General features: G+C 35.6%; 2 protein-coding genes and 1 long non-coding RNA gene across 4 annotated transcripts; 2 read left to right on the top strand and 1 right to left on the bottom strand.

Annotated features, from left to right (window-relative positions):
- Positions 1 to 264: 264 nt before the first annotated feature.
- Positions 265 to 4,402, top strand: LOC137728925 (gamma-soluble NSF attachment protein-like). Its single transcript, XM_068467731.1, has 9 exons — positions 265 to 385; positions 962 to 1,029; positions 1,114 to 1,198; positions 1,304 to 1,462; positions 2,109 to 2,246; positions 2,570 to 2,648; positions 2,794 to 2,873; positions 3,360 to 3,489; positions 4,021 to 4,402. The coding sequence occupies exons 1-9, from the start codon at positions 339 to 341 to the stop codon at positions 4,120 to 4,122; spliced, it is 888 nt and encodes a 295-aa protein (XP_068323832.1). The 5' UTR covers positions 265 to 338; the 3' UTR covers positions 4,123 to 4,402.
- A 1,056-nt stretch (positions 4,403 to 5,458) lies between these two features.
- Positions 5,459 to 9,116, top strand: LOC137729158 (E3 ubiquitin-protein ligase SPL2-like). Of its 2 annotated transcripts, none has more exons than XM_068468007.1 (6): positions 5,459 to 5,935; positions 6,039 to 6,188; positions 6,444 to 6,623; positions 6,776 to 6,897; positions 7,157 to 7,276; positions 8,198 to 9,116. In XM_068468007.1, exons 1-6 carry the CDS (start codon positions 5,624 to 5,626, stop codon positions 8,487 to 8,489), a joined length of 1,176 nt encoding a protein of 391 aa, XP_068324108.1. In that variant the 5' UTR covers positions 5,459 to 5,623; the 3' UTR covers positions 8,490 to 9,116. The 2 variants fall into 2 exon arrangements, with proteins under 2 accessions (XP_068324108.1, XP_068324109.1); XM_068468008.1 differs by having other exon boundaries at positions 6,486 to 6,623.
- Positions 9,117 to 11,324: 2,208 nt separating this feature from the next.
- LOC137729160 (uncharacterized) lies at positions 11,325 to 14,158 on the bottom strand. Its single transcript, XR_011067972.1, has 4 exons — positions 14,083 to 14,158; positions 12,780 to 13,177; positions 11,604 to 11,717; positions 11,325 to 11,515 (listed from the first exon to the last, which is right to left on the bottom strand). It is a non-coding gene; the product is annotated as an uncharacterized lncRNA (long non-coding RNA).
- Positions 14,159 to 16,411: the final 2,253 nt, after the last annotated feature.

Below are 16,411 nucleotides of genomic sequence, written 5' to 3' on the forward strand. Positions count from 1 at the left end.
TATTATCAATTTCTTGAAAGAAAACTTCATTTCAAAACAAATTAGCTACTAGTAAGAAAAAAAATTTATTTAGATTTTATCATAACCTTACTGTGTCTATCTCAAAATAATAATAATAATAATAATATTGTGTCCGTACAAGTGGATGGACATGTGAAAATATAAGTGGAGCCAATAGGCAGGTGCAACGACCTCATGGAAACCGAGTAACAGACTATAACAGACCAATTTTTTTTTTTTTTTTTGAACAATATAACTGCCCAATTAAAACAATCAATCTGCGCTGCAAAACTAGAAGAAAAGGAAAAGAAAAAAAGCTTGACAGTCGGAGTTCATCCATGGCGGGTTCCGATCCAAACAAGTTGCTCGCCAAAGCCGATAAACTGTCAGTATCTCTTTAATATCTAGTAATATATACAATTTTGTGTTTGGTTTATGTATTGATGCAATTAGATTGAGCCAAAATCGTCTCTTACTTGTTGTGATTTCAATTAGTTATGGGGAGTAATCGAATTTTTTATTTTCTGGGATGGTGGGAAATCGGATGAAGTTGCATAAATTTTGAATCTTTCAGTAATCTGCATATGAAGATGAAGTTGGCAAGCTTGAGTTTTCAGTAATCTGCTAATCTTTCAGTAAAGTTGTATATAACTTCTGGAATTTATATAACCGACAATTTGATTTTGGTTGAGATTTGTTTATTTGTTTAGTGGGGGGAAGAGCAGAATAGGGCAAGCTTTGTTCTTTTTTGTTAGAAAAACCAGCGAAAAGTCCAAAAAAAAAAACTTTAGTTTTAATGAAAAATGATAAATAAAGGTGTAGTGAATAGTACCGGCTAAAAATGTGGTTTTTCTTTAAAAGCGAACAGTACCAGGAATGGTTCGTTAAAACTCCTTTTTTTGTTTGTATTGTAACTTTGATTGCTCAAGCTTTGTCTTCTGAATTTAGTTTTCGATTGTAGAACAAGACTCAGTCTTACAAGGTGGAGTGCTGATTGGAATAGCGCTACTCTTTTGTATGAACAAGCTGGTATGTAATATGTTTTGTGCAACCGTAAGCCTTCATTACAATGGTTTATGGGGTATTTGGATTAAACTTCGTTTTCTGTTGCAGCTAATGGGTTTAGGATTGCCAAGGATTATGAGAAAGCTAAGGAAGCGTTGGAAAAAGCTTCGAAGGGACAAGAATTGATCTCTTCGTATCCTTGTAATCTTTAAATTGCATGGTCTGTCCTTTCGGTATCATTTGATTTTGTTTGTGATCTCTACAATTTCTACTTGCTATAACCTTTACTACCAATCAGACCCTGGGATGCTGCAAAGCATATGGAGTCTGCTGCTGCTCTAGCAAAGGAGTTAGGGAAGTGGAATGAAGTTGCTGACTTTTATAAAAGGGCGTCTGAATTGTACTCTGAGTGTGGGAGATCACAACCTGCATCAGATGCTCTTGCAAAAGGGGCACGGTAAATATATGGTTCACTCCCTTGCTTTGGCTGCTATGAATCTTAATTTCTTAAAAGTTGGACTGTTTTTAAAGGGTTCCTTTTTAGAGAAAAAAAAGAATTCGCTCATATCGGCAGTAAAGAATATAAAGTGTTTCATTCGAATAATTTCCTAAAATCCTTCCAATGTTTGCAATGGCTCAATCTGAATAATGATCTTTGATATTCAAATGTTATGTCCAAAAGTGTTAGTGTACTAGCACCAGATTTAATTGGTTTACTAATTGCGTGGCTCTTCACCATTTTAAGTATTCTTATCGTTATAGTTCTCACATTTCTTTTATTCTTGTTCGCAAAAAGAGCTTACAATTGTATAAATTCACATACACAGATGTATGGTAAGTTCCTGAAATTTTAATAAGCGTAAAAGCTTTGATCAATTGAAGTTTCCCATGCCATATGGAACTCCTCTTCTTATATTTTCTTTCCCTATATTGCTATGCTGTTTTTGTAGTTGCTTTCTTGCTCGGTACTGTATATTCTCGATTGGGATTACAGCTTGATATACATAGCCTCTTTGTGCTGCCTTTTATTCTCCTGTACTGGTTTTACTGTTTGAATGAGAGTGTCTTTGGTGAACAATTTGAAGTGATAACCCTTTTTACAGTGCTATTGAAGATTCTATGCCTGATGAAGCTATTCAACTTTACACTGATGCTTGTGCTATTCTTGAAGAGGATGGCAAGGAGCAAATGGCCTTTGATCTATATCGTGATGCCACTAGTGTTTACATAAAAAGTGAGAAGTAAGTTTTCAAATGACTTCCATTTGACTTTTAAATTTGGCAGTCTATTATTTTAGTTGATTGGGAGAGTAAACTTTGGTCATTAGCATTTAATTGATTGAGAGGATGAAATAAATTGTTGCAATCATTGTTTAGGCAAACAGATCTGACCTTGTAGAATCAGATTGTAGTTGTTCTGGAAGGGCAGTACATTGAGGTTGCAAAATGTCAAAAATTTAAGGGAGTTTTCATTCTCAGGAATTAGTGTAACCTGTGAGAAGTTTTTCCTTATGCGTTTAATCACGTTCTTGAGATCTTGAAATTAGTGTTTCCACTGTTTACAGGTATACAGATGCTGCTGCTTTCATGCTCAGATTTGGGTTATCCGCTGATAAGTGCAATGCTACACATAGCCAGTGCAAGGTTCATAAGTTCTTGAGTAGCATCTACATAAAAAAACAATTTGAACATTAACATATTGTTATCCTTTTGCGCGTTAGTCACTGTTTTTAACTGCTTAATGTTTCATGTTCTAATAAACTTAACTCTACATTCTTTGTCTAATCAGGCATATCTTGGTGCGATTATTATTTACCTTTATGTCCATGACATCAAGCAAGCAGAACAATGCTACAATGACTGCTCCCAGTAAGTAAAAGTTATCTCGGGGAAACTTCTGGTTCTGCAATATATAGAAGTTCTAATCTGCTCACTGTTTATTATAAATTTATGATTGTCGATAATACTTAAAAATATTTGTAAATCCGGATTTTACTAGTTTCTTTATGTATGTAAAACAAGTTTCAACTGACATAATCTGCATCTGGATCATGATTATAGAATGGTGACAGCCTGTAGTTATCTGTGTTAGTAAGTATGAGTTTGAGACCTTATTTAGTACTCAGATTTAGTTGCTTGGCTGTTATCATGCACATGCACAGTTAGTTGTATTTAGAATAATGTATGCTTCATAACAAATAAGATTGTTAATTACTAAAATAAGTATAAGGAGGCATGGTAAAGTGGCCATTGTATCCTATTGATTTTTATTTTCTTTTTTAATTTTGGTTTAACTCTAAAAATTTCAGAACATGGATGTCAGGAAATAATGGCTTGCTGCTTTTGGTTGTGTAGGGTTGATGCATTTTTGAGAAGCGACCAGTGCCGTTTTGCTGGTAAACTTCTGTCAGCTTACACAGGCGGTGACATGGAAGAAATAAAAAAACTTGCTCAGTCAAGCACGGTTAATCATCTTGATCACATGGTAATATATAAGTTTGCTTGTGGCCTTTGAATATTTGAATTGGTTGAATTGGTATTAATCTGAGTATGAGTCATGACTTTTCTGGGGAGCGATGCTTGGATAACGGATCTTGATTTGCTTTTCTGAAGGCAACTGTGACTATTTAATCGAGCTTTCTCTCATTGATTTAGCATGACATAACATATTCAAGAACTCAGAGACAACCACACTCGGTTTCTTTGCTCTTGTGAAGAATTGTTAAAACTGACACATCTGCTTAGTGCTTACCAAGATGTTGCATAAATATTAAGTTGGTTGTTGACATTTGTGAAGAAATTTATATTTGTTGATAAGAAGATACAGTTTTGACTTTTAAATATGTAACATTTACCTCTTTGATCAAGGGCTTGAGGTTTATTTCTGCAACATTGAACAGAAATATTGGACTGCATAATAATTATCCTGGGTTTTTATTCTGCCTTGCATGATAAATATGTTGCAAATCTGCATTTGTTTTTTGGAGTATAATTCACTAAACTGAAATGGCTGCAGATCATCAGGCTCGCCAGGAAACTGCCGATGGGTGATGTGAGTGCGCTGAAGACCCATGCTTCCGAGGAGCAAGAACCGCTGGATGAAGATGACCTTACATAGCCTTACGCTGATTGTCATATATTTTATGATGTCTTGATCTTGTTACATTAATAGAACATGAAAACTTGAGAGCCTGTTTCAAAACATGTAAAAACCACACTTGTAAGTATTTGGGCCGTTTCACATTTTAGTCATTTGGGTAATGACACAAACCGCACAGACATTGGGCATTGGATGATGTATCACTGGATTTCAAGTTGTTTTTTACAATTATTATTATTATTTTTTCTGTTGACAAGACAATTTCCAAAACTACTCTAGTATACACCGAAATGAGAGATTCGAACCGGGGTGCAAGAGGCATTCATGTTACGCTACCGTAACTAACGTCTGTCATTTTTTCCCTTTTCACTCGCAGTCAGTTTCCCTACTTTGCATTTCATGTTCCAAAATGTTTCGGATGATGAGAACATGACTGGTTCCGACCGATCCGGTGATTGATTGCACGTCGAAGAAAGATTTTCTTACATAAGAGTCTTGAACATATTCCCCCTCATATGGATGTTCACGTGAAGAGCGCCGCACGTCATGAGAGTTGTACTAGATACCCGGGATATATACGGGTTACATAGATGAATCCCTCCGAATATCCGAAGGAGAGTGAAAGTTATGATAAAAAGGAAATAATTTGAGACTTTTGAGAATTGGAAGAAACTCTTTTTAAGATGCCTCCGACAAAATCTCCTGGAATACATGGTAGGAGTTGGATTGTTGTCATGTGGATATCTTTTGTAGTGATTGCGTCTTTAATAAACAAGATACTATCTAAAAGATATAATGTTACATTTATCATCTATTTATATTATCTTTTACTACCTTAATAGAGAGGTAGGAACAGTCAATGCATGTAGATTCTATCTCTATTGAAGATGGTATAAATGATAGTATAATTAGAGGGTAGAATAACATCTCTGATGGTAAAATCCCATTAAAAAGGAAAATTCTAAAATTTACCCAATTAAATTGGGACTGCAACAAGTATGAAATTTTTGAAAAAATCCCACTTTTCCCTTGGGGTTCGAGGCTTCCCATTGCGAGCACTTACAGGGGCCCACCTACCTTACTATTGATAAAAAAAAAAAAAAGGGGGAAAAAGGTCATGTAACGCAACAATAGAACTCCTTTTTCAATTAGAATCCTATTGCTATTACATATAATGACTCAATGGGAAGGAAAATATAAATACGTTGCAGTGATATTTAGAATAAGAATTTAATTTGTATAAATTATAATACAAATAGGAATGCTTTGAAACATCCTCCTTAATAAATATTATTATATTAGAATTATAATAGGAAACCTATTATACTAGGCAGACAATGAAATCTATCCGTTGTCTCTTTTCCTCTCTGTTCTTAAATACAATTCACTCTTCCTCTCTAATCCTAAATACAGTCAAATACATCTACAACAAAATACGCATTCTGATTTCACAATTTCTCTCCGTTCTCTCTGCTCTCATCCATCGCCCAGCAAACCCTGACGACAACCACCGCCCGCAATGCCGTCGCTGGATCAAATTTTAACCTCCCTGGTCTCCGAAGCCCTCTCCTTCAATGGCCCCATTGTGGGTGTAGCCCTAGCGTACGCCGCAGTGCGCACCCTCCAGACATTCAGCTCCTACTCCTCAGCCCTACGCAAGATCCGTAACACTCCCTCCGTCAAAGTCTCCGATCTCCGTTCAATCCTTGCGTTCGATCAGGTCGACCAGTCCGACGCAAAGCTTGTCTTCGTCCGAGGCACCGTTGAAGCCAAGTCCGGCGTACTCCCACCTCAAGGAACGAAAGGCGTCCTTGTTCAGAGAAGCCAACTGGTGCGTTTTGTTTGTTTGTATTATTCTATCTATTTTTGGGTCTCTTTACCCTGTACTCTATTTGGATGATACTGAATTGGTGAAATTGAAATTTTTGATCAAGTGTGTATTTCGCGATTGGATGGCCCTTTTCGGATGGCGGTCTGATGACAGGAGGAAGAAGCTTTTGGGATTGCCGCGGTCTGATATTGGAGCGTATTGGAAAGCATTGGGGAGGGCTTTGTCACAGCCAGAATCCAGGTCCTTACAAAAGGTTTTATTCTTATTCTTCTCTCTGTATTTTGATTTGATTGCTTATTTAATGGTTGGTGCTATCCGCACATATTTTTTTGCCTTCCACGCACCCTCTTAACTTAACTTTTGGATTCAAGATGATCAAATGACAGAATTTCACAGGTGTGTGTGGAAGGGATAAGGGGTTCATGCCCTTATTTAATTTGTTTGAACGTGTTCTTGCAAAAACATTTAGAATATCAGTGCTAGTTTTGATCTATATTTATTTGTGTAGTTTCCTTTCATTCTTGTTGACGGTGGTGGTGGTTCCCGAAAGTCAAGTTCTGATTTTGTTAGCGTGAATGTGGATGGATCAAGGCACCCGTTACCTCTTACTACAGTGTATCGGCATATTCATCCTCTTGACGCTTCTCTCTATTCATCCGTGAAGACACTTTTTGGGCATGAGTACCCAGTGAGTTTTGCAAACTTTTAGCTCTCATTGTGCTTTTTTTTTTTTAATGTATAGCCCAGACGATATGGCTACACACCACTACTTTACTACTTTTTTGTATATTAAACATATGAAGAAAAATTTAGAACAAGAGAATATAACTCGGGCTGTAGGGAAGTGTGCTTGAGCAAGTGAAGATTCTTCCCTTGGGAAAGGAAATTAGTGCTGTTGGTCTCTGCAGTTTCAAAAATGGAGTGCCGGAAGTCAAGTCCTGCAAGGATTTTCCCTATTTTCTGTAAGTGGCTTTGTTCTGAGCACATTCTTTTGAATCTTCAACTTCGCTGTTAAATTTTGAAAAGTCATTACTCTTATTCCGGCAAATGTGGTTCTCCAATTGTCGTTCCCAGTCTTTTTCTTATAGATTGAATTTCATATTTGTCTTTTTGTCTGTCAATCTATTATATATCATTTCTGCTCTGAAGCGTGAATGGTTGTGCTTTAATACTTGCTCTCTGTACTTTGATGTGCATTAACTGATTTTGTATGATTTGCAGCTCTGAGATGTCTAAGGATCAGATGGTTGTAGATCTTACAGCACACACACAAGTACTGTTATTCACTGGGATTGTTCTTGGTTCAGTATCAATCGGAGTCCTTGGCTATTTTGTTGCCAGGTACAATTTTCCTTGAAACCTTAAGTTCTTATGATCTCATCTTGTGAGTTACTATTCAATCTTTATAGCTATTATATGTTTATAGGCTTGTCTAAGGGTCAGACCTTTTGTTTTGCTACTGAATTTGGATAATACGCGTGTAATTTCCTATTGTTCCCTTAATGCTGTACAATCAAGGATTAAAAAAATGTTGAATACTACTGAAATGTTGGTCGATGTTTCATTAAAAATTTGGCTTAGCGGTACTTTTTTTTGGGGGGGGGGGAGGGGAATCGCTATCTTGCTATGATAGCTACAAAGTTTCAGAGATATTTTAGTAATGTTGGCAATGCCAGTTAAATTTCTTTATTTTGATAAAGAATCTGTCATAATATGGAGATTTTGGAGAAATTTCGGTGCCAATTTCAATAAAACTTGAGCCCATATGGGATCAGTACTGATTAATTTTCTTTCTGTTCCTTAAATGCTTTTATTAGTTTCCTTTTTATTTAGGGATCCTTTGCCTAAGTGTTTCTTTTTCAGAAATATTTTTTTTGTCTGGCAGTCATGGTTTCGTGTACACAGAGTATAAACAAAATGGGATGGTATCGAGTGAATCATTTTTACACACTGGATCACATTCCAAGTGTGTTATTGTTAGTTTAGCAGTGTGCTTAATGCTACTCTTTTATTTTTTTTTCCCCTCACCTTGCATGCAAATTTCGATTACGATGTAAACTATTTTACAAAGTTTATACGTTAAAAATGGATGTTTACTGGTTTGAATTTGGAGTTTGGAATTTATGTGTTTTATATCAAGTTTCCATTACATTAACATAAAAACTTACCAATATTTCCGCGGATATTCATATCAGTATTTCTCCATGTCCGGGCTACTAACCGAAACTTAAGTTGTTGTTCATTTACAAATATTTGTTTCAGGAATTGGAATAGATGGAAAATGTGGAAGCAACAAAGGCGGCTACTGCAAGCAATTCGTGCTTCTGAGAGCAATGTTGAAACTCAAGTTCAAGGAGCGGATGCAGAGGATGAAGTTCCAAGGCATCAGTTGTGTGTCGTATGTCATACGAGTAGAAGGCAATACGCATTCATTCCTTGTGGGCATCTGCTCTGTTGCCAATCATGTAGTGCACTGGTCAAAAGTCACGTTTCACCGAAGTGCCTTCTTTGTCAGGTGGAAATTCTCGTTTCGGTACGAATTTATCAATCTTAGCATCAGTTTTTCTGGTCATTATCAGCGGTTAGTTTGCTGTTTCTATGCATCTTAAAATAACTGCTTTGATGTGTTGTGAGATGTATAATGTTGGATGTAATATAATAATTTATTTTTTTATAACCTTTCTTTCTAGGACTCTCCTCTCTCTCATTCTCTTTGTCCTATTCTCTTTATTTCTTTATTTTCTATCAGTATCAGTACGTTTCAATTTGGCAAGCCAATATTAGTACGTTTCAACAAAACATGGGTACAATTCAAATTAGACATGGATAGAGTGAGAAACACACATTAACCATATATGCAATCCTCTTCTTAATGGAACCGCCTCTTTGTTCTTCATGAATCCGTTTTGAGAGATTCCTTATTTGGGAAAGAGAATCAAGATTTTTCTTTTTCAAAGAATCAAGACGTTTGTACTGTTCAAATGGCATGGTAATCGTAAAGATCACAACATACAAAGCAAGAGTTCTTCTTTCAGCACTAAAATGAAACAATAATGGGTTCTTCTCCCATCAGAAAATCCTTAATGCTGCTACTTAATCCAATATTTTTATTGTTACACCAATCCTTAAAGCAGCATATCCAATTATTAGGTATACTTGTTGAACCATGAAACGTACATCTACGTCTTCGTCGGCACATCATGGCCAGGGTTAGGCTCTGATACCAAATTGTCACATCCCGACCCGGGCCGGATCACTTCCCGGCCCCGCTCCACCACCGTAGCACTATATCGTCGGCACACCACAGCCAGGGTTAGGCTCTGATACCAAATTGTCACATCCCGACCCGGGGCGGATCACTTCCCGGGCCCGCTCCACCACCGTAGCACTATATTGTCCGCTTTGGGCTTACCATTCCCTCATAGTTTTGTTTTTGGGAACTCACGAGCAACCTCTCAATGGGTCACCCATCATGGGATTGCTCTAGCCTCCTTCTCGCTTAACTTCAGAGTTTCTACGGAACCCGAAGCCAGTGAGCTCCCAAAAGGCCTCATGCTAGGTAGGGATGAGAATATACATATAAGGATCACTCCCTTGGGCGATGTGGGATGTTACAGTTTTGTTGTATAAGTAAGATTTTATCAATCTACGGACTTAAAAAATTTGGGTCTTTGATTTTCCGTTTTTTACTGTGAAGTTTTTTGGGTAACTTTGGAAGTTAAAAGAGGAAATTTAGAGGAAATTTAAGTAATTTTTTAATATTTTGAATTTGGTCACATTATGAGTTTCAATTTTGATTATCTTAATGTGCTTTTCGTGTGCTATGGTAATTAAAAAAAATTATTTGTTTTCATTCTCAGGATATTTACAAGAATACCCACAAAAAATGAAGAAGGAACTACCTATTAAGAAGATCTCAAACAGACGTGTCTCTATTTTTACACCTGGTTGGGAGATATTTGTCGGAGTAAAAACTATTGATATAAGCCAACTGATTCTCAAAGAGTGGAAAAAGAAGAAGCATGAGCAGTATGTATTCTAAATTCTTTAACAAGTCTGTTACAAGAAATTCTAACATTATATATATCTTCAATATACAGGTGGCGCATGAAAAATGTTGTAGAAGAATTAAAACCTTCAACAACTCCTCACATCATACGTATTTGGAATAAAGTCCAACAAATTAGGTACAACACAATTTCTTACCTATTTATTTTTAATGGCATTCTCTATATCATTCTACAAATTAATTACTCAAATTATAATGAAAAAATAAAATAAATTCTTCTATACAGAAGAAAATATAGAAATTTTCAAGCAGAGAAAAGCAAAGTGCTTATCATTATAATGAATATTAAACAAACTAGCAAAATTAAACAAAGTAGCAAAACCTGTAAAAAAAACCAATTCATACGCAAATAAAATTAAAGATACCTTATTATAATGAAAGTAGCAAAATAAATAGGTAAATTAACCTCTGACATAGAAAACAAATTTTAAGTTTCTATTTTGTGATTAAACAGAGAGGGGGACTAATAAAATAAAATTTGTTAAAAAAAAAAAGGTAAATACTTCATTTTATTTGCGTATGAATTGTTTTTTTTTTTCACAGGTTTTGCTACTTTGTTTAAAATTCTTTATAATGAGAAGTACTTTGCTTTTCCCTGCTTGAAAATTTCTTCTTTTTTTCCTTCTATATAGATTTATTTTATTTTATTTTTTCATTAAAAGAAACTTATTAATGAGTATCTACAAATTAATTATCTTAAATTATAAAAATAACAAAAACAATTTATGAGTGCAGGAAAAAGATTAATAGTGACCAAACAACTTTTCTAAATACGGTAAGTCTTCTCTTATTTTCATACAGAAGTATACTATAAATTCAAATTGCATTCAATTTTCAAATAGAAATAAAATTGCATTTTTTGTCAGTTTTACAAGCATCACACCCGTCTCAAAGTACAAAGGTTGAAGTACAAGACTAAGGTAACATTTCTTGCTATTTAATTTTGTAAACATGTTACAATTTGTTACCTCAAACTTGACAAATTATTAATCTTTCAGTATTCTAAAAGTAACTGGAGTAAAAGTATCAATATGAGAAAATTGTCAAGGTTAAAGGTATTTAGGTTAAATTGCTTACAACCTTTATATTTGGGATTGCTGGGATTGCGCATTATCATTAGACGTCTTATTTTATCCTCATTGCTTGCAGATTAACCATGAAAATCTAAATCATCAAGTGCAAACGAATGGGTGGCAAGCATGGCTTTGGTATGTTGTCCATATTTTGCTTTGCTTCATATATTAGGAGTTCATCCCTAGCTAGCCTATAACTTTGACTGAAAAGTTATGAATCTGAAAATTTTGATTTAAGGACATTAAATGTTATTAGAATGTATTTAGAAATGAAATTACATGTCATATTTTCAGATTTTTTTTTAGTAGTTTATGTTTTCACAAAGATACGGATTTTGGATCCCCCAAGTCAGTACAAATAAACTGAAGCCTCCCAGATTCAGGAAATAACTCTTGGAGAACCTTGACGGCACCTAGGTTTCCCCGTGAGAGGTTATCCTGTGAAAGAAAGAAATATTTCTAGGTCTAGAGTAATTATCAAGTTAAGTAATAGAGAAGACCTTGACTTCATCCAACAGAGACCTACCACAATAGTTACAAGATATTGATCCCTTAGGAGTCGTAATGCAGCATGTGAACCAATATATCCAGCACCTCCGGTTACTAGGACATGAGTTACCCCTGCTTCACGAAGGGAGAACTGGACCAATATAAATAGTACACGGTAAGAAAAGGTCTTTTACATAGAACTTCTGCAATTTTGTTGAAGACATGAAAACAAAATACAACATTTTACTTCTGCCACACAAAAAAGAAAAGAAAATAGAACTCGCAAAATGTTCCAATGCAACAGCGCAAAAATCTCGTACCCAAATTTTCGTATCTTTAAGCATCAACGATAATCACAATACGCCAAAAAATAAGTCTACCACTCTGTCAAACATTAAGGAGATTGCAGATGGGAAATAATTGACCCAAGCAGGTATCAACAATATACAACAAGAAAATGGACAGGACCAGATTTGATTAACCCCACCAGAAGCAAGATGATATGATCTATAATGATTTTCTCCAATGACGATAACCAAATCAACATCATACTGTGATCGCCGTCATGATTTCCTAGGACAAGGCTATTAGGACCCCTTAGCCTTCTCTTCTCTCTGGTGTCCCAAATTCACTCACCCTGCCCCCCCCCCCCCCCCCCTCCCTCAGAACATAGGCGTATGCCTATTTTTGAGGCACCCATGGAGGCTCCTCAGTGATCAGTGGTGACCACCTACCCATTCACGCCATGGTGGCTCATTAGGGTTAACTAAAAACATAGCACTAGCAACAACTATTCGCTTCTGTCCATCAGTGATATCTGGACAAAAGAGCAAAGTTATATAAGTATTTCTGTTTGAAAGTCGCCTCGCCATATATAACATCCAGCAGGGCCACTTTTTTCAAAAGAGCAAAAAGTTGGCTTTTGCAGTCTAGTTAAGTTAGGTCGCCATATATAAGTTAATCATGCATCCAAGGAAACAGCATATACAACCAAGACATTCTCGAATATGTCCGACCTCAATACTAAATAATTATTGTCGGATAATGATCAAATGGAAAGACAGGAAAAAAAAAAGCTACAGATAATTGTCTAATAAAAAAGGAATCAATTGCATGAAGCAAATGATCATTACGCAGATAGTCACTCTAACACAATAATCACATACCGAAGTATACGTTCAACCAAAGAAAATACGCAGGATTAAGGGATTACCGAGCTTGTGGTATTAAAAGATGGGGATTGTTTCAGCATAATAATACATAATGCTGTAACAGTAGCAGCCAAAAGAATTTGTTGTTCTTCCTCTTGGGATCTGGGTACTCCATGCCTACAAGCACAGCAGGGTCCAAGACACAAGCTTAAAACATCCAGATAACTCAAAGCACAAAATATCCGAATTGAAACAATGCAGTTAAACCTTTGTTATAAACAAATTTCAAAACATATTGAGCAGATTCTAATTTCACCTCTACCGCCTTCAAATCATCGTTTCTCATAACCGCCAGATGAACATAACAAATTCACAGAAGAAAAGATAATCATAATTGAACGCAATCGAAAACTCACCTCCTAAAGACACGGATCTATTAGTTCTTGACTGACTTCTGGCCCTGCCAAAATTAAGCATTGGGAGAATGTCTTTAATGCTTATAAATAGGAATCAAAATTTATGCCTCAATCAAGTATGACCTATCCCTGAATATTCTTTTGTGTAATGCACTGCAGTGAAAGCCAAACACAATCAGCCAGAAAATTCAAAAAAATCGCATCCCAAAATTACTGAAATTCAAAAGCGGTGGTTATAACTGGGCCCTCTACAAATAAAGCAATCAAATTGAATAGGTTAAAATCCCAAAGGAGGAAAATTTTTAGAAACCCTGGAAATTTCACCGGCAAACTCCAAATTCCAAAACAGAAAAAGGGTTGGATTTAGAATCACAAGATCCAAACACTCCCAGGAGAAGGAACTCGAAAAAAATTCAAAAATAAACAACCCCAGGTAACATTCCACAGTCTAAGGGAAACACATGGCTGTCAGAGCATGTCTGCCAAAGAAAGAGACCAACTTTGAAGGACCATTTTGCAGAGGGAAAGCCATTGTCAGGAATCTGAAATATTTGTGGGGTGAAACAAACCAAAACCCGTGAAAGCTCGAAACTTCGAGATCCACCGGCAAAACCACTTCAAATTTTGTGTAAAAACTCAAATAAGAAAATTGGGTTTTCTCTAAAGTCAATTAAGAAACTGGGTTTTTTGTATGATGATCACAGATTTATTGTTGCAGACGAAAGTACCTGAAAGCTGACGAAGCAAAACGAGAAACAAAAGCATTAACACACCGAAAACACAAAAGTACAGAGAGATGCAAAGGCATGCCAATGAGCACGAAAATCTAACAAATTAAGGCAAGGGTGCATGAATCCAACAGAAAAAGCAAAACAATTGACCACAATTGTAAGAAAACCAGAAGAAATTGAAAATACGTACGAGAGAGAGAAAGGGGAGAGAAGCGTACAATTAGGGAGGGAAGAGGAAAGGAGAGAGTCACAACAGGGTGATGAGGCGGTGTTGAATGTTTGCGGGCGGCTTTGCTTTGGGGGTTTGAAAATAAAGGGAGAGAGAGAAAAAGTGAGTTGTATCTTCTACTAATAGGCCGAGATTTCTCGGCGTGTTCATGTTTTTCAGTTGTTGGGTCAAATAAAAGATAAGGGTCAAACAAAAGATAAAATTAATAGTATAAAAATTAATTTTTTAGTGTAAAAATATGGTCATTTGTTAAAATAAACAGTATCAGTACATTTTCGTTAAAGTTCTCAAAAAAAATCCTACACTTGGAAATTTATAAATAAATAAAACATACGATTATTTTTCATTTTTAATTATTTTTTGAGTTTTGCTAATTAATGATTATTTATTTATACAACAATGTAATTTATACTAAAAGGTTGATAATTTTGAGTAAGTCATATTAAATTAGTATCACACTCAAAATCAAATTTTTGTTTAATAAACGATATTATCTACATGAAGGAAGAGGTGTAGGCTTAGTCTCACAATGGGTTAGCAATAATGTGTTCAAATTCGTCTTTGGTCATAATTAAACCTAAAACCTCTTATTTGCAAGTGAAGAGTAATATCACTAGACCGTAGTATTAAGTGGTAAAATCAAACTTAAGACAAGAGTAATATGAATGGACAGTAAGACAATTACATAAAATCTATCTAAAACTTTTTGGAGACGAATTCTAATTTGGATTTGGATGCAAAATAAAGCACATTGCCATAATTAATTAGACTAAAATGTCTATCTGTAAAAATTTAAAGTTTTTTCGATTAAGCAAACTGAAAAGAAAATTTAAAAAGCGAAACGAAAAAAAATAGCATTGTACGGAATTGGATCCTCTCAGAGACAAACCTTCGGGATCCTCCTAATCCAACAACACGAACCGTTGAATTTTGATTTAACAACTACAAACAAGAAGATTCGTCTAAAAATTATAATAATTGTAACCGTTTAATTAAAATCTAACCGTCTATGTTAGTAAAGCATGATCATGAGAGCTTACCTGAAGGGGATCCAATCCAATTCCGCACTTTACAATGTTGTTTTCTCAGAATCTTTCTACGGTGTCTTTTCAGCGTCGAATGTGGACCGAGTTACTGTACACCTAACCAATTACATGCCACCCTTTCTCCTTTTTCTTCTCTGTTTTGTGGGGTCCACCACTTTGTAATACCCACGTCTTGAGACAGATTTTTTTTTCCTTTCTATTTCTTGTTTAAAGAGTTTGACTGTTGAATATTTATATTTGGAAAATGTCATGGAGCTAACTTTTATTTCATGAGCTCCTTGCGTCCCAAGCCTCTGCTCGACATTGCAGAAGAGCTTGCAAATGAGATCCTTGGCTTCAGGAGAGAGCTTTGCTTCTTCTGGAAATTTCAGATGAGTTCTCCAGTTAACAGTCTGCATGGCATAACTAACGATTTGTTTGATAAGAATATACAAATAAGATGTCAGCAGGAGATTCCTCAATTAGTACTGCTTCAAAAATAACCATAGTTCCATAAAATAAGGATACAACAGGACTCCATTTCTTAAATCTGCATTGTTAAACCTATTTAGAAATCTGAATCTTGCATATTACACAAGTCAAACAGAAAAAATCAAAATTCAGTTTACCTTTCTGCATGTTGACATTCTTCGGAATAGAAAGGTGGAAATCCTACAAGCAACTCATACATAATTGCACCAAGAGACCACCTGATACAGAAATTCCGTTACAAATGCTATATCACTCTCACATGTCCCAAGGTGAAAAATGTCCGGAAAAAAATGAACTAACCAGTCACATTCCATTCCATATCCTTTCTTTAGCAATACTTCCGGAGCAATGTAATCTAGAGTTCCAACTGTTGAATAAGCCTAAATGACATATGAAGGGACCATTTTATGCAAATATTTGAAGATTTGTTACAAAACACTTGAAGAGAAAGCCGAATCTAATTATTGTACAAGAGGAATTAACAAGTTCCTGTATGAAGTATAAATTGTAAGCAAAAGAGCATAGCAAGAAAAAATAATACTTTTCCCTCAAAGATAACATTATTCCTGTTGTGCATCCCGTTTTATGTAATATCTGTGAGTGTCATGCCAATCTATGACTACAAGGCACCAGTTGAAGTAATTCCTAGATGGTATATTTCTTTTTCCTAGCTTCCTTGGTGTCTCACTCGTTCGTATGGACACGTATACTATCCAAATATGCCAAGAAATATGGCAAAACATGGAAGAATAAGAACGTCCGCGTCGAAAAAAAAATGATGTGTGATTTTGTGTTCATAGG

The sequence above is a fragment of the Pyrus communis genome, chromosome 3 (assembly GCF_963583255.1).
Source record: "Pyrus communis chromosome 3, drPyrComm1.1, whole genome shotgun sequence".
NCBI classification, from domain to species: domain Eukaryota; kingdom Viridiplantae; phylum Streptophyta; class Magnoliopsida; order Rosales; family Rosaceae; genus Pyrus; species Pyrus communis.

What these genes read in the sequence shown, in the direction of transcription:
- LOC137728925 (XM_068467731.1), top strand. Translation starts at nt 339, where the DNA reads ATGGCGGGTTCCGATCCAAACAAGTTGCTCGCCAAAGCCGATAAACT. An exon ending in TCTTTTGTATGAACAAGCTG is followed by an intron (nt 1,030 to 1,113) that starts GTATGTAATATG and finishes TTTCTGTTGCAG; the next exon opens with CTAATGGGTTTAGGATTGCC. An exon ending in TGCTACAATGACTGCTCCCA is followed by an intron (nt 2,874 to 3,359) that starts GTAAGTAAAAGT and finishes TTGGTTGTGTAG; the next exon opens with GGTTGATGCATTTTTGAGAA.
- LOC137729158 (XM_068468007.1), top strand. Translation starts at nt 5,624, where the DNA reads ATGCCGTCGCTGGATCAAATTTTAACCTCCCTGGTCTCCGAAGCCCTC. An exon ending in TTGTTCAGAGAAGCCAACTG is followed by an intron (nt 5,936 to 6,038) that starts GTGCGTTTTGTT and finishes TTTTTGATCAAG; the next exon opens with TGTGTATTTCGCGATTGGAT. An exon ending in AATCCAGGTCCTTACAAAAG is followed by an intron (nt 6,189 to 6,443) that starts GTTTTATTCTTA and finishes TTATTTGTGTAG; the next exon opens with TTTCCTTTCATTCTTGTTGA.